Source organism: Lepidochelys olivacea (genome assembly GCF_965140295.1).
Source record: "Lepidochelys olivacea isolate rLepOli2 genome assembly, chromosome: 25".
Lineage (NCBI taxonomy): Eukaryota > Metazoa > Chordata > Testudines > Cheloniidae > Lepidochelys > Lepidochelys olivacea.
Window position 1 is genome coordinate 3,783,700 of NC_140435.1, and position 24,037 is coordinate 3,807,736.

At 51.7% G+C, this 24,037-nt stretch overlaps 1 protein-coding gene across 1 annotated transcript in view; it reads right to left on the reverse strand.

Moving 5' to 3' along the window:
• LMNB2 (lamin B2) overlaps positions 1-18,340 on the reverse strand; it is a 108,310-nt gene extending 89,970 nt beyond the window's left edge. The window contains exon 1 of the mRNA XM_084614783.1: positions 18,061-18,340. Coding sequence (XP_084470909.1) covers positions 18,061-18,261 — 201 coding nt within the window. The 5' untranslated portion in view covers positions 18,262-18,340. The remainder of the gene's footprint in view (positions 1-18,060) is intronic.
• Positions 18,341-24,037: the final 5,697 nt, after the last annotated feature.

A 24,037-nucleotide genomic window follows, 5' to 3' on the forward strand; every position in this document is an offset into this window, starting at 1 on the left:
ATATCTTCATAAATGATCTGGACGATGGTGTGGATTGCACTCTCAGCAAATTTGCGGATGATACTAAACTGGGAGGAGTGGTAGATATGCTGGAGGGCAGGGATAGGATACAGAGGGACCTAGACAAATTGGAGGATTGGGCCAAAAGAAATCTGATGAGGTTCAATAAGGATAAGTGCAGGGTCCTGCACTTAGGATGGAAGAACCCAATGCACAGCTACAGACTAGGGACCGAATGGCTAGGCAGCAGTTCTGCCGAAAAGGACCTAGGGGTGACAGTGGACGAGAAGCTGGATATGAGTCAGCAGTGTGCCCTTGTTGCCAAGAAGGCCAATGGCATGTATAAGTAGGGGCATAGCGAGCAGATCGAGGGACGTGATCGTCCCCCTCTATTCAACATTGGTGAGGCCTCATCTGGAGTACTGTGTCCAGTTTTGGGCCCCACACTACAAGAAGGATGTGGATAAATTGGAAAGAGTCCAGTGAAGGGCAACAAAAATGATTAGGGGTCTGGAACACATGACTTATGAGGAGAGGCTGAGGGAACTGGGATTGTTTAGTCTGCAGAAGAGAAGAATGGGGGGGGATTTGAAAGCCGCTTTCAACTACCTGAGAGGTGGTTCCAGAGAGGATGGTTCTAGACTATTCTCAGTGGTGGAAGATGACAGGACAAGGAGTAGTGGTCTCAAATTGCAGTGGGGGAGGTTTAGGTTGGATATTAGGAAAAACTTTTTCACTAGGAGGGTGGTGAAACACTGAAATGCGTTGCCTAGGGAGGTGGTGGAATCTCCTTCCTTAGAAGTTTTTAAGGTCAGGCTTGACAGAGCCCTGGCTGGGATGATTTAATTGGGGATTGGTCCTGCTTTTGAGCAGGGGGTTGAACTAGATGACCTCCTGAGGTCCCTTCCAACCCTGATATTCTATGATTCTTTTTAATCTGTCCTCATATGGAAGCTGTTCTATAGCCTGAGTCATCTTTGTTGCCCTTCTTTGTACCTTTTCCAATTCTAACAGAACCTCAAAAATATGAACATGAGTTAATGACCGACCGGTTAACCAGACACCATGTGAAACCAGAAGTAACCAATCAGGCAGGAGCGCAGACAGAAAAACAGCAAATACCATACTGTGCTTGTATTGCACCTTAAAGATAAGCACATCTGGGCTGCCTATCCCCACCCTACCTCCACCTCCATGCACGGGGCGCTCACTTACAGCTAGGAGGTTGCTGAGATTTGCAGACAAAGCTGTGAGCCCCCACTGCCAGCCCAAGGCAACCAGAGCAAGAGCAGCACTGGGGTATGCACTACTTTCTTGTAAGCCATGGGTGCTGTTTTCACCCCCACACCACCGGGAGGGTGACGTGCTGTTTTCACCACCACCCCTCCCAGCCAGGAGGGAAACAACCTTGCCCAGGCCAGGGAAAGAAGCTGCCTGCAAGGAAGCTGTTTAGTTGCCTCTGAAACCTGGCCCAGAGTGTGAACTGCTGGAGCCAGAGCTGCGTTTTGTTCAGAGTTATGGACAACCTCCATTCCCGCAGTGTCCATAACTCTGAGGTTCTACTGTATATCTTTTTTGAAATAGGGTAACAAGAATCGCATGCAGTATTCAAGGTGTGGGCATCCCATGGATTTATATAGCAGCATGATGATATTTTCTCTCTTTTTATCTATTGCTTTCCTAGTATTATTTAGCTTTTTTGACAACACGACAGGTGTTTTCAGAGAATTATCCACAAGAACTTCAAGATCTCTTTGAGTGGTAACAGCTAATATAGACACCATCATCATATGTATGCTTTTAAATGTGTATTACTTTGCATTTATCAACATTGAATTTTATCTGCCATTTTCTTGTCCACTCACCCAGTTTTGTGAGATCCCTTAGTAACTCTTCACAGTCTGCTTTGGATTTCACTGTCTGCAAATTTTGCCACTTCAGTTTACCCCCTTTCCAGATCAGTTATGTTTATATTAAACCTCTCTCCATTCTGAAAACTGACCATTTATTCCTCTCCTTTGTTTCCTGTCTTAACTAGTTGCTGATCCATCAGAGGATCTTCCCCTCTTTTACCATGACTGCTTACTTTCCTTAAGAGCCTTTGGTGAGGGACCTTCTCAAAGGCTTTCTGCAAGTCCAAGTACACTATATCTACTGGATCACCCTTGTCTACATGATTGTTGACCCCCTTCAAAGAATCATCATAGATTTGTAAAGGTAAATCATACCTTACCAAAGCCATGTTGACATTTCTCCAGTAAACTGTATTAATCTAGGTGTCTGAATTCTGTTCTTTACCATAGTTTCTACTAATTTTCCTGGTACTAAAGTTTGGCTTACCAGCCTGTAATTGCCAGGATCACCTCTGAAGCCTTTTTAAAAAACTGGTGTCTTATTAGCTATGCTCCAGTCTTCTGGTACAGAAGTTGATTTAACTGATAGGTTATATACCACACTTAGTAGTTACCCAATTTCATATTTGAGTTCCTTCAGAACGCTTGGGTGAATACCATCTGATCCTGGTGATTTATTACTGTTTATTTTATCAATTTGTTTCAAAAATCTCCTGTATTGACACCTCAGCCTGGTCCTAAAGAGCCTACCCTTAAAAAGAATGGCTCTGCTATGAAACTCTCTCACATTCTCTACTCTGAAGACCAATGCAAAGAATTTTAGATTCTCCCCAACAGCCTTGTCTTCCTTCATTGCTCCTTTAGCACCTTGAAAGTCAAGTGGCCCCACTGATTGTTCGGTAGGCTTCCTGCTTCAGATGTACTAATTTTTTTTTGCTGTAGGTTTGAATCTTTTGCTAGCTACTCTTCAAATTCTCTTTTGGCCTACCTAATTATACTTTTACACTTGACTTGCCAAAGTTTATGCTCCTTTCTATTTTCCTCACATGCTCGGGATTTAACTGATCGCCATATTTGGAGTTGGGAAAGAATTTTCCCCAGATCAGATAGGCAGAAAACCCCAGATTCTCTGCCATCCTCTGCAGCATGGGACACAGGTCACTTGCACGTTTAAACTAATATAAGTAGTGAATTCGCTGTAACCTGATGTCTTTAAACCATGATTTGAGAACTTCAGTAACTCAGCCAGAGGTTGGGGTCTATTACAGTAATGCGTGGGTGAGGTTCTGTGGCCTGTCATGTGCAGGAGGTCAGGTTCTCACAAAATTTTTGGTGGTCTCAGAGTGCAGCCACCAATTTTTGCTGGTGGACAGACATTTTCCTAATACGCTTGATTAACTTTAGGAAAAGCAAATTAATATGCACATATACATGTCCAAATCAGTGGGGTTTTTTGGTAGACTCAATAATAAAAATTTAAAGTTCTATTTTGGTGCCCCTGGTCCCTGCTGCCTCCCCTGGCCCACCACCCATCGCCTCTGGTCCCCAAGGCTCCCCATTGCCCACCACCACCACCACTGCCCCAACTCCCTTCTGCAGCCTCAAACCCCAGGCTCACCCCACTCCTTGCCTCTTGATGACAGCACCCAGTAACGCCAGTCCTCCTGAAGCCCAGAGCGGGAGCTCCACAGCTGGAGGGGGGGGGAGGCTGGCGGCACACGCAGAGAGGGCTGAAACCTGGAGTTCCACCATTCCAGGGGGCTGGAGCCCACAGCCCGAAGCTGCGGGGGGGAAGGGGGGGTGAGGAGGGAATGAAGCCTGCTGCCACCAGAGCCCCTGGTTGCTGCAGGGAGGGCCGCTGCTTTGCCCCCCCCCATCTCTGCCCAGGAGGCTGTCATGGTTGCAGGAAAAACCCCTGGTGGCAGTACTGATAGTCTCTTCTGACTTTAAATTAAAAAAAAAAAATTGAGTAGGATTTAACTTCCAGGTTTTAAAAAAAGATGTCTTTTTGCCTCTGCTTCTTTTACTTTGATTAGTCATGGTGGCACCTTTTGGGTCCTTTTGCTAGGTTTTTAAATTTGGGACATGTGTTTCATTTGAGCCTCTATTATGGTGTTAAGAAGTTTCCATGCAGCTTGCAGGCATTTTTATGAGTGTTCCTTTTAACTAGCTTCCTCATTTTTGTGTAGTTCCTCTTTCTGAAGTTAAATGCTACTGTGGTAATTTCCCACACACATGGATTTTACAACTAATTCTATTATGGTCGCTATTACCGAGTGATTCAGTTACATTCACCCGTTGGATCAGGATTCTCTGCATCACTTAGGACTAAATAAAGAATTGCCTCTTCCCCTTGTCGGTTCTGGGACTAGCTGTTCCAAGCAACAGTCATTTATGGTGTCTAGAAATTTTGTCTCTGCATCCCTTCCTGATGTGACATGTACCCAGTCAATATGGGGATACCAATAATGGGGGATTTCAATTGCGTTTTCTATTTTTATAGCCACTAATTTCCTGGAGCATTTCACAATCACCATCCTGGTCAGGTCTTCAGTAGTATATTCCTACTGTTACAGTCTTATTCAAGCATGTATTTTCTATCCATATCTGGATTCTGTGATAGTTTGACTCTATGCTTTCATGATCTACTCTGTCATTCCTATATATTTTGTATCCTGGGATTACTGTGTCAGTAGATGATGCCCACACACTTTCCCATTCCCTGGCTGGATCCAGAGACATGAAGAAGTCACATGTGGTCCATAACTGTTTTTGTGATTTCAGGCATTATTGGGGTATGTTATCCATAGCTACCCAGATAGAGAGGTCTAGGCAGTCTTCAGCACATTTACGTTCTCATGCTATGGCTATATCTTGACAGATAGCAAAACACAAACTTCAGCTAATACAGAAACCCATAATAGAAGTGTTGATTTTAAAAGTTCCCATGATGATTCACATGTGTAAAGACAGCTGAATTGGACAAGTTCGTTATAGCATCTTCTTGTCCACAAAAATGCACAGTACTCTGCAACTAAATACACCATGGCCAAGGCCAAAGTTTGTAGCACCAGGCCTGTTGATTCCCAGCTGGTTCCAGTTAACTTCTGAATCATGTTGATGCAAGTCTTCACTTTAGAGGCTTCTTTCTTGAGGTGGCTGGCATCCACAGTGGGCCCCATTCGGTTCAGAATCATACACTCCATCACTTTGTGCTCAAAAGGGAGATTAGCCTGTAACTAGAAGGGTGATCTGCAGGTTTTCCAGGCTTTAGAAGTGCAATGACAGTGGTTTCTCACCACACACCAGGGATTTCACCAGTCTACAGGATGTTGGTGAAAATCTGCTTCATACATTTCCATACCAGCAGACCCAGATTATATAGGAACTCAGAACAGACATCTTTTCCTGCTGCTTTTCCCAATTTTGTGGCTACAGTGGCTGCATCAATCTCCTCACCTGTGAATGGTTCTTTGGGACACGAATACATATGGACATCACCTGCCCAAGCTGATGCTGTGGTACTGTTTGTCCACTAATTGTTTTGACAGCCACAAAAGTTTAGCAGCGATAGCACCGATTTTAGCACTGTATGTATGTATTTTAGCACTGAAGTAGCACTGTATGTAAGGGAGCAGTATGACTGCTCAGAGCTCCGGTACGAAACTGCAGAAAAACCTGAGTGTCTCTGGATTAAGTTTAGAAGTGTGTGCAACAAGAGTGATGTAGTGGTGGGAGTCTGCTATAGACCACCGGACCAGGGGGATGAGGGGGATGAGGCTTTCTTCCGGCAGCTCACGGAAGCTACTAGATCGCATGCCCTGATTCTCATGGGTGACTTTAATTTTCCTGATATCTGCTGGGAGAGCAATACAGCGGTGCATAGACAATCCAGGAAGTTTTTGGAAAGCGTAGGGGACAATTTCCTGGCGCAAGTGCTAGAGGAGCCAACTGGGGGGGCGCTTTTCTTGACCTGCTGCTCACAAACCGGGTAGAATTAGTGGGGGAAGCAAAAGTGGATGGGAATCTGGGAGGCAGTGACCATGAGTTGGTTGAGTTCAGGATCCTGACGCAGGGAAGAAAGGTAAGCAGCAGGATACAGACCCTGGACTTCAGGAAAGCAGACTTCGACTCCCTCAGGGAACGGATGGCCAGGATCCCCTGGGGGACTAACTTGAAGGGAAAGGAGTCCAGGAGAGCTGGCTGTATTTCAAGGAATCCCTGTTGAGGTTACAGGGACAAACCATCCCAATGAGTCGAAAGAATAGTAAATATGGCAGGCGACCAGCTTGGCTTAATGGTGAAATCCTAGGGGATCTTAAACATAAAAAAGAAGCTTACAAGAAGTGGAAGGTTGGACATATGACCAGGGAAGAGTATAAAAATATTGCTCGGGCATGTAGGAATGTTATCAGGAGGGCCAAATCGCACCTGGAGCTGCAGCTAGCCAGAGATGTCAAGAGTAACAAGAAGGGTTTCTTCAGGTATGTTGGCAACAAGAAGAAAGCCAAGGAATGTGTGGGCCCCTTACTGAATGAGGGAGGCAACCTAGTGACAGAGGATGTGGAAAAAGCTAATGTACTCAATGCTTTTTTTGCCTCTGTCTTCACTAACAAGGTCAGCTCCCAGACTGCTGCGCTGGGCATCACAAAATGGGGAAGAGATGGCCAGCCCTCTGTGGAGATAGAGGTGGTTAGGGACTATTTAGAAAAGCTGGACGTGCACAAGTCCATGGGGCCGGACGAGTTGCAGCCGAGAGTGCTGAAGGAATTGGCGGCTGTGATTGCAGAGCCATTGGCCATTATCTTTGAAAACTCGTGGCGAACCGGAGAAGTCCCGGATGACTGGAAAAAGGCTAATGTAGTGCCAATCTTTAAAAAAGGGAAGAAGGAGGATCCTGGGAACTACAGGCCAGTCAGCCTCACCTCAGTCCCTGGAAAAATCATGGAGCAGGTCCTCAAAGAATCAATCCTGAAGCACTTGCATGAGAGGAAAGTGATCAGGAACAGCCAGCATGGATTCACCAAGGGAAGGTCATGCCTGACTAATCTAATCGCCTTTTATGATGAGATTACTGGTTCTGTGGATGAAGGGAAAGCAGTGGATGTATTGTTTCTTGACTTTAGCAAAGCTTTTGACACGGTCTCCCACAGTATTCTTGTCAGCAAGTTAAGGAAGTATGGGCTGGATGAATGCACTATAAGGTGGGTAGAAAGCTGGCTAGATTGTCGGGCTCAACGGGTAGTGATCAATGGCTCCATGTCTAGTTGGCAGCCGGTATCAAGTGGAGTGCCCCAAGGGTCGGTCCTGGGGCCGGTTTTATTCAATATCTTCATAAATGATCTGGACGATGGTGTGGATTGCACTCAGCAAATTTGCGGATGATACTAAACTGAGAGGAGTGGTAGATACGCTGGAGGGGAGGGATAGGATACAGAAGGACCTAGACAAATTGGAAGATTGGGCCAAAAGGAATCTGATGAGGTTCAATAAGGATAAGTGCAGGGTCCTGCACTTAGGACGGAAGAACCCAATGCACAGCTACAGACTAGGGACCGAATGGCTAGGCAGCAGTTCTGCCGAAAAGGACCTAGGGGTGACAGTGGACGAGAAGCTGGATATGAGTCAGCAGTGTGCCCTTGTTGCCAAGAAGGCCAATGGCATTTTGGGATGTATAAGTAGGGGCATAGCGAGCAGATCGAGGGACGTGATCGTTCCCCTCTATTCAACATTGGTGAGGCCTCATCTGGAGTACTGTGTCCAGTTTTGGGCCCCACACTTCAAGAAGGATGTGGATAAATTGGAGAGAGTCCAGCGAAGGGCAACAAAAATGATTAGGGGACTGGAACACATGAGTTATGAGGAGAGGCTGAGGGAGCTGGAATTGTTTAGCCTGCAGAAGAGAAGAATGAGGGGGGATTTGATAGCTGCTTTCAACTATCTGAAAGGGGGTTCCAAAGAGGATGGATCCAGACTGTTCTCAGTGGTAGCAGATGACAGAACAAGGAGTAATGGTCTCAAGTTGCAATGGGGGAGGTTTAGATTGGATATTAGGAAAAACGTTTTCACTAAGAGGGTGGTGAAACACTGGAATGCGTTACCTAGGGAGGTGGTAGAATCTCCTTCCTTAGAGGTTTTTAAGGTCAGGCTTGACAAAGCCCTGGCTGGGATGATTTAACTGGAAATTGGTCCTGCTTCGAGCAGGGGGTTGGACTAGATGACCTTCTGGGGTCCCTTCCAACCCTGATATTCTATGATTCTATGATTTTCACCTGCAGCGTGGTGGCATGTGTGGTATTTGTAGCCCGCAACTGTCTCAGCAGGTTACAAGTGTGTCTGCTCCAGTGTGTGAAGTTTAGACCTTCTACACATTCAAACCACCATTTCTGCCTTGCTGCATGCAGCGACACCAGGAGGGCTTTGCCAATTTCTGGGTCCCTACACATCATATTTGTGGAGGAGCTCCTGGCTCTCTGCAGCCCAGCAAGGAACATATGGTGACCTGTCTCCCAGGGGATGTTCTTTGTGACTGAGATTAGGAGTGCAGCAAAACAGTCAAAAGTCTTTGGCATTGGAGGGTGGGAGAGGAGAGAACGTAGGAGACTGTATTGTCCGCAGTCATTGTGAATGTGGTACAGTCTGCTTTTTTGAAGTTCTAGCACAATGCTGGTTTTGAGTAGAGAACTGGGATTAGGATGCCAATACGGGTCAGTACTGGTCTGTGCTGGCTGTTCGGAAAGTCATTAAGGACAATCCACAATGCAGGCATGTGTGCCCCTGTATCATCTTTAGAGATGAACCTCAGGTCAGTAAAGTATCCTCTGACCCACCCTGTGGAATGGAAAGTGATGTGCTGTTTAGAATCACAAAGGAGGAGCATACCCTTTGCCAACACCCAGTTGGTCTGTTCTTCACCTGCAATGTTGTTTGCATAGCCCCATTGTGTGGTGACTATTGAAGTCACCCACAAATACAGCAAGATACTGTGCAATTTGCAGAGCTGGCCGAGGCCACTGTCCATCACGTGGTTTATATATAATGAGAATGATGGTTAGCTTGCCAATGCACAGGGAGATTGTAGTGGTTTCTGTGTGCACTGCAGGAGGTAGAACCACATATTCTTTGATCTCTTGCTGCAACATTCCCCAGGCCGCAACCGGAACTGCAGAGTCCCCTTAGCTCTTCAGCCTGGGATGCCTTTTACGCTGCTTTGCTAGGGAACAGCGAACCCCTCCAGATACTGCTCACTCACAGCCACCAGCATGCAAAGTCACTCCCAGCTGAGTACATTGCACTCCTTATCAGTACACAGCCCAGGAAGGTAATGATCCAATCAGCAGTCCAAATTCAGTGATGAATCCTGGTCATGTGCCACCTGAGGGAAGTTGCGCATATGCTAGGAATAAGTAGTTCAGTGTTCTGCTCATAACATCAGTGAATGCCTGAAGAGCGATATAAGGTGTAGAGAAGGAGAGGTAGCTAGAGGTGTTTTCCTCCCCCTTCTTATTCTCCAAACCTTGTGTACTGGAAAAATCCTTGCTGGGTCACATGGGCACGCAGTTCCATGGCATATGCAAGCACCAAACTGTCCTCCAGACGAATTGTAAATTTCCTGTTTACAACTCCCCTGATGGAAAATCTCTGATTAAGCAGGTAATGGCACTTTAGCACTTCACTGGTGTGCTAGTGCATCTTTGTCTCTGAGGAAATGGCTTATGGGTACTACTCAGAATCATAACATTTCAGTAACAATCATACAACAAAATCTCATAATTACACATGCATCCGATGAAGTGAGCTGTAGCTCACGAAAGCTTATGCTCAAATAAATTGATTAGTCTCTAAGGTGCCACAAGTCCTCCTTTTCTTTTTGCGAATACATACTAAAACGGCTGCTACTCTGAAACATGTAATGTTGTTACACCCATTTCAACAGGATAATATTCAGCAGACTGAGTTTTCAAATTGTTGCTGGCACCCAGTGCCAGAGGCGAACAACAGCAGGGGTTCGTTACCTGGTGTGCGTCACCCAATAATCACAAAGGGGTGGAGAAGCAGAAAAGCAGCTGCAAACAAGCTACAGGGAGAATAGAATCTCAAATCCTGCACACAGAGCAGGAAGTTACACAGGCTTTTATACATCCTTTCTTCAGCATACTTATCCAATAGCAAGCTGCCCTAAGTATCCATATAGCCAGCCAATCCAGTTACCAGATAGTTCCCTTGTTCTCTGTACCATCTGTTAAACCATACATAAAGCTGCTTTATTCAGCATTGTTCTTCCATATCTGCCCTGTTTGGCCTTGTTTAGTTTCAGGCAGTCTGACTCTGCAACATATCGTTGCAGATCCTCAGCATAACTGCTGCAAGTGCCTCCAGGCAGGGGGGAGGCCGCCAAGGACAGTTGGGCCTACTATGCATAACTGCTGCGAGTGCCTCCAGGCGGGGGCGCCGGGGCCAAGGACACCTGGGCCTAGTGCGAGGGGGCTTCATCGACACTCGTGGTCTTCCATCCCCTCTAGTTACCTAGTGGCCATGCCCAGTGTCCCCAACAACTACTCCCTCCTTTGAGAGCACTCAACAGCCTTGGCTCTGAGTTTTCTCACTTGGGCTACTTATTTCTTTACAATAGGACTTTGCATAAGCACTTTGTGAAAGCCCTGAAGAGAATGACTTATTAACTTTTGCAAAAGGGCTCCTGACACATGATACTGCACAGCATAATACCATTAATACAAGCAATACAGGAAAGAGAAGTTTCAATAACAGGCTAAATAAACCACCAAGCCAAAACTACAAACCCCAGCCTGAAAACAAGGTTTGTAACCAATCACTCTCAGGGGCAGTATAGGCAACCTGTGCTCCGGCTCGGGCATGGGCCTCAGCCTGTACCACCTTTTCATAGATTTCATAACTGCTATCATTTACATATACATAATATCGGGGCCCGACGACCCTCCCCTCCGAGACCCTTGAGGAAGCCCCTTCTGTCCTGACACTACCCGAAGCCCCCGTGAAACCCAAGGCAACTGTCGTGGCAGGTGCCGGCGGGGAGAACCCCGGGGCAGCAGAAAGTGTCCTCTCCTCCATGTTCGAGGAGATCGAGGCCTTAGATCTGACCCCGGTCGCCCAGGGGGAGGACAACCTTTTGCCAGTAAATCTCGATCTGGGTGACCTGACTCCACCCCTCTTTTCCCCATGCTCCCTCCCCTTAACTGCTGCTTCCGCTCCCACTTCCGAGGAGCCCCTGGACTGCTCCACCAACCCAGCCGCTGTTGGCACCCCGCTGACGACCACCGAGCCTGCTCAGGTGACAGCCGGTGCCACGCGGCCAGGACACGAGTCACCAGGGGCACCCCCCGTTGGTGCAGCGCAATCGACTTCCTTCCCGGGCGGGGGCCCTACAGAAGATAATCCACCTCCTGATGCTGTGGCCACTAAATGTACCACAGAGCGCGCGCCCAGCGTCACTGAGAGCTCCCTCCCCACCCCCTTAACCCTTGAGCATGATCGGGAGGCGCCAGCATCCAGCTGCTTGCCTCCCAAAACCCAGAACCTCGCCTCTGCTCCTGCCCCTATCCAATTTACCTCCTGCAGTGTCATTGCTGCCCCCGGGGCTGTCTCCTTCCCTTTCCCAACTGATGACCCCCAGGGAGCGGCCTTTGTGTTCTCCTATCCTGACCCATTAGGAGCTGCTACTTTCCCTCCACTGCCCCCTATCGCCCCAGAGCTTGAGGCGGGCCTAGGAGCTCCAGCCCATCAGTCACCCCATCGGGGGTCCGCACCCTGCTTGTCCGTTTTAGTGGACCACAGGGCTGCCCCAATGGCCCCGTTGGGGAATAACCGGGAAACTGTAACCCCACCCCCCATGAGCTGCGAGGAGAGCTGCGGAAGTTTTTACAGGATGTCCGTGGCTCCTGCAACAAGGTACAACTTGCTCTCCAGCGAGGGGGTGACTTTTCTCAAATCCTCCGGGCCACAAGGGCCCTCATGGGGGAAGGTAAAGGGATGGGGAAGCAGGATTCCGCGGCCCACTGGCGGGTCCGCGTCTTCCGTGAACAATTACTCACCTACGGGACGGGTCACGGACTGCTGTGCAGCCCACTGGGAGATGCGAGCATCCCTGCCAGTGAGAAGCCCCCCAACCCTCCCCATGACACCTCTTACCATCGCAACGTTGAATACCCAGGGCTGTAGGATGGCTCTCCACAGAGTACCCTCCCTCCCGAAGGAAGGAGAGCACCTGGGACCTGCGGTTTTCCTGCAGGAGACCCATACGGATCTGACCACCGAAGACAGTTGACAGCTGGAGTGGGGGGGACAGGGTCTACTTTAGCCATGCCACGGTTCGACAGGCTGGAGTGGCGACCCTATTCTCCCCCAACCTACGGCCCGAGGTGCTAGGGGTCGCCGAGGCCATGCCGGGTCGCCTGCTGCATCTCCAGGTCGGTATGGAGGGGCTCGTGGTTAACCTCGTTAACGTCTATGCCCCGACATCGGGCCCAGAGCGGCTATGATTCTATCAGCAGGTGTCCGCCTTCCTCGGCGCCTTAGATTCTCACGAGTGCCTGGTCCTGGGAGGAGACTTTAATACCACCCTCAAGGAACAGGACTGCTTGGGGACCGAGCGGAGCCCGGGTGCCGGGGACACCCTCCGGGAGATAGTTGAACATCACTCCCTAGTGGACATCTGGCACGATCACCACCCTGATGACACTTCCACATTCACCTTTGTCCGGGTGGAAGCCCATCGGTCGAGCCACTCCTGGTTGGACCGCATTTATTTATCACGCTTCCATCTCTCACGAGCCCACACCTCCAGCATTCGGCTGGCCCCATTTTCTGACCATCATCTAGCCACCGTGACAGCCTCCCTCTGTGCAGAGAGGCCAGGGCCGGCCTATTGGCATTTTAACAACAGCCTGTTGGAGGATGAGGGCTTCGTGGAGTCCTTCCTGGAATTCTGGCTGGCCTGGCGAGGGCAGCGGCGTGCTTTTCCCTCGGCGCGGCGGTGGTGGGACCTGGGGAAGGTGTGCACCAGGGTTTTCTGCCGCGACTACACCCGGGGCACCAGCCGACAGAGAAATGCAGCAATAGAGCAGTTGGAACGGGAGGTCTTAGAGCTGGAGAGACGTCTGGCCGCCAGCCCCGAGGACCCACTCCTCTGCGGAGTGTGCCAGGAGAAGCCCGTCGGGCCTGGGGCGCCTTTGTTCGATCCCGCATCCGCCTCCTTCGGGAGATGGATCGTGGCTCCCACTTCTTCTATGCCCTGGAGAAAACGAGGGGGGCCAAGAAACACATCACCTGCCTCCTGGCAGAAGACGGCACCCCCCTCACGGAACCGGTGGAGATGCGTGGGAGGGCCCGAGCCTTCTACGCAAGTCTTTTCTCCCCGGATCTGACCAACCCTGGCGTTTGCAGAGTGCTCTGGGAGGAGCTCCCTACGGTCAGCGCGAGCGACCAAGACCGACTAGAGTTGCCTCTCACTCTGGCCGAGTTCTCGGAAGCCCTCTGTCATATGCCCACTAATAAGTCTCCAGGCACGGACGGGCTGACCGTGGAGTTCTACCGCGTGTTTTGGGACGTCCTCGGCCCAGATCTAGTCATCATCTGGGCTGAGTCTCTGCAGAGCGGGGTCCTCCCTCTTTTGTGCAGGCGAGCTATGCTCGCCTTACTGCTGTAGAAGGGGGACCGCCGCGATTTACAAAATTGGCGTCCCGTCTCGCTCCTCAGCACAGACTACAAAATCGTAGAGAAAGCAATCTCGCTGTGGCTAGGGTCTGTGCTGGCGGACATGATCCACCCAGATCAGACCTACACCGTCCTGGACCGCAGTATCTTTGATAACCTACTACTGGTTCAGGACCTTTTGGAACTCGGGTGTAGAGACTGTCTGTCATTCGCCCTCCTGTCCCTAGATCAGGAGAAGGCTTTCGATAGGGTGGACCACGGGTACCTCCTGAGCACTCTGCAGGCGTTTGGCTTCGGACCCCAGTTTGTGGGTTTTCTCCGGGTGATGTACGCTTCTGCAGAGCGTCTGGTTAAGCTCAACTGGACCCTGACTGAACCGGTCAACTTCGGGCGAGTAGTACGGCAGGAGTGCCCCCTCTCGGGCCAGCTGTATGCTCTGGCGATTGAGCCCTTCCTCTGTCTTCTCCGCAGGAGGTTGACAGGGTTGGTGCTGCGGGAGCCGGAGCTGCGGCTGGTCCTGTCTGTGTACGCTGATGATGTGCTCCTCATGGTCCAGGACCCGGGCGACTTGGCCATCTATTCGGCAGCCTCCTCCGCCCGGGTCAACTGGGTCAAGAGCTCTGTCTCGGCGGTAGGAGACTGGCAGCAGGTGAGCTCCCTCCCACCCAGGCTTCAGAGCATCCGATGGAGCGCGGGTCCGCTGCTCTACCTTGGCGTTTACCTTTCTGCCATGCATCCCTCTCCGCCAGAGAACTGGGAAAACTTAGAGGGCGGGGTGATAGAGCGGCTCCGGAAATGGACGGGACTACTCCGATGTCTCTCCCTCCGAGGGAGAGAGCTGGTGCTTAATCAACCAGTCCTGTCCATGCTCTGGTACTGGCTGAACACCCTGGTCCCGGCCTCAGGTTTCCTGACCAGCCTCCAGACATCGATTCTGGGGTTCTTTTGGTCAGGAACGCACTGGGCCCCTGTAGGGGTTCTTCATCTACCCCTGAAGGAAGGAGGACAGGGCCTGAAGTGTCTGCACACTCAGGTCTGCGTCTTCCGCCTCCAGGCCCTACGGAGGCTCCTTCATGGTGCAGGCAGTTCGGCGTGGAACATACTGGCGCACGCCATCCTGCGCCGCATCTGAGGGCTCCGATATGACCAGCAGCTCTTTTATCTCTGTCTTCCGCAAGACCTCTCCGGGCTGCCAGTCTTCTACCAGGACCTGCTTCGGACTTGGAAATTGTTTTTAACCACCAGGTCCGTGGCGGCCACCGAGGGGGTAGATCTCCTCACAGAGACCCTGCTACACAACCCCAGCTCCATGTGCAGGTGGTGGAGTCCCGCTCGGTGCGCCAGAGCTTGATCCTGGCAGAAGTCACGAGAGTCGGAGACCTCCTGGACTACGACCGGGGAGGCTGGCTGGATCCCGACGCTCGCTCGGCGCATGGGGCTCTCCAGACCTCGTACCCCCTGGCGCGTACTTCAGGAGGTGAAGGCCGCATTGCCGCCCACTGCTACAGCTTACCTCGATTGGGTCCTGCTCGAGGGCACGCCCCACCCACCCTCTACCCCAGGCCCGCCGGACCTTTTAATTGGACCCCTGCCCCGTAGACCCAATCGACCCCCCCACCCCTTTATGGCGAGCCGGCTGCATGAACTGCAGCCGGTATGCCTCCAAACTACGCCAAGGAAACATCTATACATGCTCGTGCTCCACACCCTTCGCGCCCTCACCCTAGTGTCCCGCCCCAACACAAAGTGGCAAGACCTTCTGCCACCTTTGGAGGGTGAGCAGCCCCCGTGGGCCAGCCTATATTCCACCTTGGTTCCGAGGCCCGTCGGAGACATCAGTTGGCGGCTCCTTCACGGAGCTGTGAGCACGGGTACATACTTGGCACATTTCACCCCCATCCCAGATACTTGTCCCTTTTGTGGTGTGAGGGAAACCCTGGCACACGTATATTTGGAGCGTGCCAGGCTGCAGTCTCTGTTCTGGCTCCTCACAAATCTTTTATTACGTTTTTGGTTGCATTTTTGCCCAAACCTTTTTATTTATGCACTCCCCATCCGTGGCCTCACAAAATCGCAGGATCTCCTAGTTAACCTCCTCCTGGTCCTGGCTAAAATGGCCATCTATAAAACCAGAGAGAGGAGGTTGGCCGATGGAGTTTCCTGTGACTGTGGGGCCGTTTTCTGATCCTCAGTCCGTTCACGTATCCGGACGGAGTCCACCAACTCCCTTGATGCTTTTGAGGAGCGGTGGGCGCTGTCCGAAGTTCTCTGCTTGGTGTCCCCGTCCGGCTCCCTTTGTTTTGAGCCTTTGATTGGGGGAGAGAGTAAGGGACCCCAGCCCCAGCTGCTGCAGACACCACCACCTTAGAGGGGTCCTTTCACACCTGGGTTCACGTGCCCCCCCCCCCGGTTGTCTACCCCATAGCCTGCCCCTTTCGTTGGGTGCTTTCAGAGGAGGGAATTGTTGGTGACACTCGGGCGTGACACCAGGTAACTCGAGGGGGTGGCAGACCTTGAGAGTCGATGAAGCCCCCTCGCTCTGGACTACCAGGTAACTCGGAAGGGTGGAAGACCCCTTCTCTGGGCCCAGGCAAGCTTGAACACTTCCCTCCCCTGAAGCTAATGAGAAAACAACTGTAATTGGTTGCTGTGTTACAAAACAAAACAGCATATGCAATGTGTAAGTGTGTTATGCAAATAAAAAAATACCTTTTTTGCTTAAAAAAAAAAACTACTCTCCTATAGCCATCTGGCCCGACCCTGTCTCACTAGTTATACATTACAGAGTACTTTGCAACTATTCACTGATCTAGCTAGGTTCTTACAGTCACACCTACGACCCTTGTATCTGATCACCTCCCATAAGTAGTTTTAGAGACACTTCTGTTAACAAAAACAAGTGGGTTTTAGCCCACAAAAGCTTATGCTCAAATAAATGTATTAGTCTCTAAGGTGCCACAAGGACTCCTCATAGTTTTTGCTTATACAGACTAACACAGCTCCCATTCTGTTAACAAAGATCTTCCCTATTGAGATCACAAATATGACCATCGCATAACTAAAGCCCAAATCTCTATTACTACAATTTAAAGGTATTTGAAAGACTTCAGAAAGTTCATTCCCTCTTGCTTGTTGATCAACTCCACCAAACAAATGCAACATGTAAAGCTCGGGTACCAGGCAATACACAGTCCTGCCACAGCCTCCCCACAACAGCCACTCCCGCCACAGCCCCCCCCCGTCCCCCGCGATGCCGCGCTAGGCGAGACCCCTCCGGGCAGCCCCGCCACAACCCACCCCCCGTCCCCCGCGATGCCGCGCTAGGCGAGACCCCTCCGGGCAGCCCCGCCACAACCCACCCCCCGTCCCCCGCGATGCCCCGCTAGGCGAGACCCCTCCGGGCAGCCCCGCCACAGCCCCCCCCCGCGATGCCCCGCTAGGCGAGACCCCTCCGGGCAGCCCCGCCACAACCCACCCCCCCGCGATGCCCCGCTAGGCGAGACCCCTCCGGGCAGCCCCGCCACAACCCACCCCCCCGCGATGCCCCGCTAGGCGAGACCCCTCCGGGCAGCCCCGCCACAGCCCCCCCCCATCCCCCGCGATGCCCCGCTAGGCGAGACCCCTCCGGGCAGCCCCGCCACAGCCCCCCCCCCGCGATGCCCCGCTAGGCGAGACCCCTCCGGGCAGCCCCGCCACAACCCACCCCCCGTCCCCCGCGATGCCCCGCTAGGCGAGACCCCTCCGGGCAGCCCCGCCACAGCCCCCCCCCATCCCCCGCGATGCCCCGCTAGGCGAGACCCCTCCGGGCAGCCCCGCCACAACCCACCCCCCGTCCCCCGCGATGCCCCGCTAGGCGAGACCCCTCCGGGCAGCCCCGCCACAGCCCCCCCCCATCCCCCGCGATGCCCCGCTAGGCGAGACCCCTCCGGGCAGCCCCGCCACAACCCACCCCCCGTCCCCCGCGATGCCGCGCTAGGCGAGACCCCTCCGGGCAGCCCCGCCACAACCCACCCCCCGCGATGCCGCGCTAGGCGAGACCCCTCCGGGCAGCCCCGCCACAGCCCCCCCCCCGCGATGCCCCGCTAGGCGAGACCCCTCCGGGCAGCCCCGCCACAACCCACCCCCCGTCCCCCGCGATGCCGCGCTAGGCGAGACCCCTCCGGGCAGCCCCGCCACAGCCCCCCCCCCGCGATGCCCCGCTAGGCGAGACCCCTCCGGGCAGCCCCGCCACAACCCACCCCCCGTCCCCCGCGATGCCCGCTAGGCGAGACCCCCACAGGCTGGGTGCAGCCTACCCCCCACTGAGGCAAGCGGCGCCCAGAACTGGCGCAATCTCTCTCTCGTATCCCTCTTTCGAGACCACCCCCCAGCGCCCAGTGTCCCCGGCGGGCCACCCCAGTCCAGCGGGATGACAGATCAGAGACCCCCGGCCCCTCACTCCGGTAAGCCCCCGCCAGCCGGGCTCCAGGAGGGCGGGCGGGTCCCGGCGGCCCCCACGTCCCGCTCCCCACGCTACCTCCCGGGTGGTGACCTCCTCCTTCTCGGAGATCTTCAGCAGTAACCGGTCGTTCTCCAGCTCCAGCGCCCGCACCCGGTCGATGTAGACGGCCAGGCGGTCATTGAGCTGCCGCAGATCCTCCTTCTCCTGCAGCCGGGAGATGCGGGCGGGGGAGAGCGGGGTCCCGCCGGGGGCGGCGCGGCTTGGGGTGCCCGACATGGCTCTTGCTTCGCGGGACAAGCAAGCGGCGGGCTCATTCAATCCAGCCGCACTGAGGGAGGGAACTGCAAGATGGCGGAGGCCACCGCCTCCCCGCTGCGCGCCGCCACCTGGGAAATGAAGTCTCCGCACCAAGATGGCCGCTGGCGGCTGGGCTCTGGGAGCGGCCGCGGGGGGCGGGGAATCAAGGATGGCGGGAACCCCTATCGCAGAGCATGCTGGGGATTGTAGTCACAACCTGGCCTCCATTTTGTGGCCCGATGCCAGCAACCCTGCGTCTGACTCCGCGCAGGATCTGTCAGTTCTTATTTCCCGCGTACAAGGCTGCGCTGGGAGGTGCCGTGGCCCTGGGCAAGGGGCGGAGCCTCCCGTCCCCACCCACACAGCTCCTCAGGCCCGGACAGGGTGCACTTTGGAGTGTCCTTTTACCTGACTAAAAGTGAAAAGCCTTTTCATGAGGCAGGCTGACCCCTCTGAGGCCACCTTAGCAGCCTAGCGGTAGGGGTAGGGAGTCCAGGAGTCCCCCTTAGGCTACAACAGGGACACTAGGGGGCTGCAAGTATGACAGCGTGCACCATACTGCGGCTTTCCAGCTGTGGCCACCACAACTGAAAACCACTCTCCTTGTGCAGCTCACAGCTTTGCCGAGGTTAGCCTCAGAACCACGGTGGGGCTGCTAAAAGTCCGACTGGCCGCAGAGTCAGCAGGGTACTCAGGCTCCTTGTTTGCATGTAGTAAAAAACTGGAAGGAAAATAAAGATACAAATAAGCAGATTTAGCCAAATCAAATGTCTATCAAACATTTCCAGGAGGCATCCATTGTTTTTAACCTGGCAAAACTGAAGCACTTCGCTGTGCTTGGAACCATCCATGCTGGGCTTCTTCTGAAATGCAAACTCTCCATTTTTGTATCTGAAGATTCACCAATAGCTACCAAATAGGTGAGCAGCCACCACAGCACAGACTGTATGTCAATTAAGCATTTTTTTGTAAATTCAGCACCGTTTGACCAGGGCTTGAGAGAGGGAGATGGAAAAGAGAGATCTCATATACAAATAATTGAATACTCAAACACCCTACACACTCTGTAGAACAAATCCATTAAAGATGGTATAGTGCTGCCAATTCTCATGATTTTATTTCAAGTCTCACAATATGTCATTTATAGGCAGTGAACCTATGGTTAAGGGTGCCTAAAAAGTTCCATTATAAGGCCCTGTTTTCAGTTGCTTATAATTTGCCAAACTTTAACTGTCTGAATAAACTATCTGAACAGCAAAGTTCTCACTTCCTAGGCTGAGTGGGGTAACAGAGTGGCTGACAGTTCTGGGAACCCCTATAAAGGTCTAGCCTCTAAGGCTTTGTCTACACTGGCAAGTGAAAGACAAAACTTCAGTTATTCAGAGGTGTTAAAAAAAACACACACCCCAAAAGACAAAAGTTTTGTTCATCACAAGTGCCTGTGTGAACAGTGCTTTACAACCCTAACGCCATTCGTTGGGGATGGAAGTTTTGATGGAAGTTTTAAAAGCACTACAGCATATTCACCCACGCCCAACTCCCGAACTGAACCCAAGATTCCTGCATATCAACATTGCTTTGTTCTCCAGCAAATAGCTGTGAATCCCCATAGCAAAGTTTGTGTCTTACCTGTAGTGGCTGGTCCACAAAGAGGATAACAGCCTACTGCTGCTACTAGAATCATAGAATCATAGAATATCAGGGTTGGAAGGGACCCCAGAAGGTCATCTAGTCCAACCCCCTGCTCAAAGCAGGACCAATTCCCAGTTAAATCATCCCAGCCAGGGCTTTGTCAAGCCTGACCTTAAAAACCTCTAAGGAAGGAGATTCTACCACCTCCCTAGGTAACGCATTCCAGTGTTTCACCACCCTCTTAGTGAAAAAGTTTTTCCTAATATCCAATCTAAACCTCCCCCACTGCAACTTGAGACCATTACTCCTCGTTCTGTCATCTGCTACCATTGAGAACAGTCTAGAGCCATCCTCTTTGGAACCCCCTTTCAGGTAGTTGAAAGCAGCTATCAAATCCCCCCTCATTCTTCTCTTCTGCAGGCTAAACAATCCCAGCTCCCTCAGCCTCTCCTCATAACTCATGTGTTCCAGTCCCCTAATCATTTTTGTTGCCCTTCGCTGGACTCTCTCCAATTTATCCACATCCTTCTTGAAGTGTGGGGCCCAAAACTGGACACAGTACTCCAGATGAGGCCTCACCAATGTCGAATAGAGGGGAACGATCACGTCCCTCGATCTGCTCGCTATGCCCCTACTTATACAAGTTACTCAGTGAGCTCAAGTGATAGAGGTCTGTGCTGTGAATCTAAAATTTCCAGCCTTGGTGACACCCTATCTGGGTGTCAATGTGACTGATGGAATGGAATTTCTGTTTTTTTTAGTTTGTGCTTTTAAAAACTTAGGAAATTGGGCAGCCTTAATTCTGGCGTTTCCTAACTTTTGTGTGCTTGACTGTGCAAGTCTAATGTTTTAGAGTAGTTTTTGCCCAATGTAATATCTATCTACCCTAGGTACTTATCTGTCCCCCCTCACTGTGTATCTGTGCACCTCACAGTCTCAAATGTGTTTATCCTGACAACACCCCGTGAAGTGGAAAAGTGCCGTGATCCCCATTTTAGAGATGGGGAACTGAGGCACAGTGATGCTATATGAATTACCCAAAGTGACACACAAAGTCTGTGGCAGAGCAGGGAACTGCATGCAGGTCTCAGACTAGCGCCATATGTTTCTCAAATGTGGCCACCAGGGGCTTTTCTTGCAGCCACAGCCTCCTGGGCGGTGTCTGGGGGGTGGGGGCAAAGCAGCGGCTCCTTCCCTGGAGCTGCAAGAAGGGGTTGGGCCCTGCCATCCTCTGCAGCCAGAAACACCGGAGGAGCAAGCAGCCAGTGAGCTCTCCACCTTCCCTGGGACAGTGGGGCTCTGGCTTCTGGCTTCAGCCCTAGGGTGGCGGGTGGAGGATCCAGCCGGGGAGCAGCAGGTCCTGGTCATGGACTCTGACCATGGGGCCTTCGGTTGCACATCAGTGGGCTCCGTCCCCCAGCCAATGGGCTTCGGGTTCACCAGCCCCATCATCGCCCCTGCCCCCGCTGCCGCCCCCGGCCCTTCACACATTGTGTAAGCTGGGGTCTGAATGAGCTCTCTCCTGACATCCACTGATGAACTGCGGGAAAACACGTCAGGAACAGACCATATTTGCATAGAGACGCGACTCTGCCTATGTGATAAGCAGACAGAGCTGCTTTGCCAAAGTGATAAATTTTGGCTGTTCTGGGGTAAAATTCACTTTAGTCTTGAATGCAGAGGTAATGATATGTTATTACCCTTCTTGTAGGGCTAAAGGACAGCAGAAATGTACTTAATATGCCCTACCGGAGGGGGTAATCCTAACTTTAACTTCACTCACTAAGCAGGGGGTACTGATGCCAAAACCAAGTAAAATTCAGAGGGACTGGGGACACGCGTTCCTTCCTGCTGTTGTGGATGCTATTTGACACTCTTTTGATCTAGGGATAGTGCTGCAGTAAAAGACAAGGCAGAGGCTGCAGCCACAGTAGAGATTCCCTACTACCTGGTAAAATCATTAAGAGCTGGACTAAGTGGTAGAACCTCAGAACATAGTATTACAGCTAGACGCACCCAGGAGAACCAATGGCCTGGTGTTTAGGATACTCACCTAGGAAGTGGGAGATGCAGGGTCTAAATCCAGTAGGGCAGGGATTTGAAAACAAGTCTCTCACGTCACAGGTGAGTGCCTGAATGGCTGGGCTATTCAGTGCCCCGAGATGGACAGACCCAGCCAGCTCCCAGAATTCCTGTTCTGATCACCCCCTTGGCCAGCTTTTGTGCTCCGACCACACCTACTGGACCCGGCTTACAGACGAGATGGAGAGATGGCTAGTTTGCAAATCCTGCCAGAGTTTAGCTGACAGCTAGGGGTGGAGCAGCTTGGCGGGGCCAGGACTGAGGCAGTTTTGGGCATGTCAGCTGGCTGAAGCTTAGGCACCTCCAGGGTTAGATGGCAGCTGATGTCCTCAGAATTTACTTGTGGCCTGGGCTCAATGGCCCCTCCCGCTTGGTTGATGGCAGTGAGCAGCGGGAAAGGAGGCAATGATGGTGGCAAGCAGCAGCAGAGTCATTGCTTGACCCCACCCCTAAAGGAGTGGGTGTTGAACCCACACAAATACCCCGCTGGTACTTCGCTGACTTCAGGCAACCAGCTGTGGGTGCAGCGGAGCAGAGTGAAAGGGCAGTGGCGTATTAAAGGGACATGTGTCCATTGGACTTTCACACCGGAAGGTGGGAAATTAAGGCAAGGAACGCTGCCCAAGATACTGTGGGGCAGGTGATTACTTCTCACATGCATACTTTCGAATCGTATTTGTGCTGTTTTCCCAAATTAATGCTGGGTTCCCTTTCCCTTTTAATAAAAGTTTTCCTTTTTTATACACAGACTCAGCACTTGCAAGTAGGAAGTATAGCCCCTTAGAGGTGGCTACAGGTGGTGGTTAGTTTTCCGAGACTTATTGGTGGGAGCTGTTTTGTAATGTTAAGAGGAACCCCTAGCTACTGAACCTTGCACTTGTTGCTGCCAACACCACCTGGCAGAAGGGTTAAAATTGCCTTTGAACGCAGAACCCTTCTGTAATGGTGACATTCCTTTTGCATGTTCCTATATGACCACAAGCACTCTTTTCAGTTCAGTGTTGACTTTTAATATTCTAACCAAGCCAGTTCAAAAGATATGGCTCTGCTGTGACTCTTGTCCCAGGATGAAATCATAAGCAGCTCGGTTGGGCTTGGATTTGTTAGAAAGAGGTGAAGGAAAAGGCGGACTACAAATCCCACAGTGCTTTGGGCTCTTCACTCAAGTGGAGGCTTGCCCGTACACCATCTGTCAGCCCAAGGCAGAGAGCCACACCAGGGGAGGGCCCATTGGCTGCTGGAAGCCACTTCCTTCCACATTGTTTTCAGCTGATCCTTTGGATTTGAAGTACAGGGCAGTTTTTGAATTTTGGCGCCTGTCTGAATCTGCAAACTAACAGCTGCTGGCCCAGCTCCAGAGCCCAGCCACACCCCTCTCGCTGGGGCGAGTCAGTGTCTGTGGGCAAGTATTGTTTCAAGTCTGCCTTCGCCTTCACCAGTTACAGCAGTGAACTCTTGTCAGCACCAAGCTGTGCACTTATGTTGTACTTCTTGTCTCTGCCAGCATTCGTGGTTCCCAACACCAGCAACACACCAGCAAATAGTTGGAAGATCGGTACCAAGGCAGTTTTAGAATCAACTACAATATGATTTTTAGGAATGCAGAAAAGCCCCCGTCTAACGCTTTTTCTTTTGTTTTATCTTATATCCTCCTTCCTGCTCTGCCATTAAACCCCTCATGCATGGTGTCTTGTGAACTCATTTAAACCCTTCCCTCCATCATTTTTATTGGTAACTTAATCCTAATGTTCATCCCCTTTGCTTGAAGCACCTCAGCCCCAGCTCCCCTACTCTGACTTGCCCCAGTTTTAGATGATGTCCCTAGTGTATGACAATGTCAGAGTTCTGGAAGATTTTTCCTTGACAGTGTAATCAATCCCCTTCAAAATACAGAAAACTTCTACCATATCGCCACAAAACCTCCCCTTGTCCCACATCAACTTCCTTCAACCTTCCTCACAACGTATAGATTCATAGCAACCATGGTGATCACCTAGTCTGACCTCCTGTATGACACAGGCCAGAGACCTGCCCCAAAATA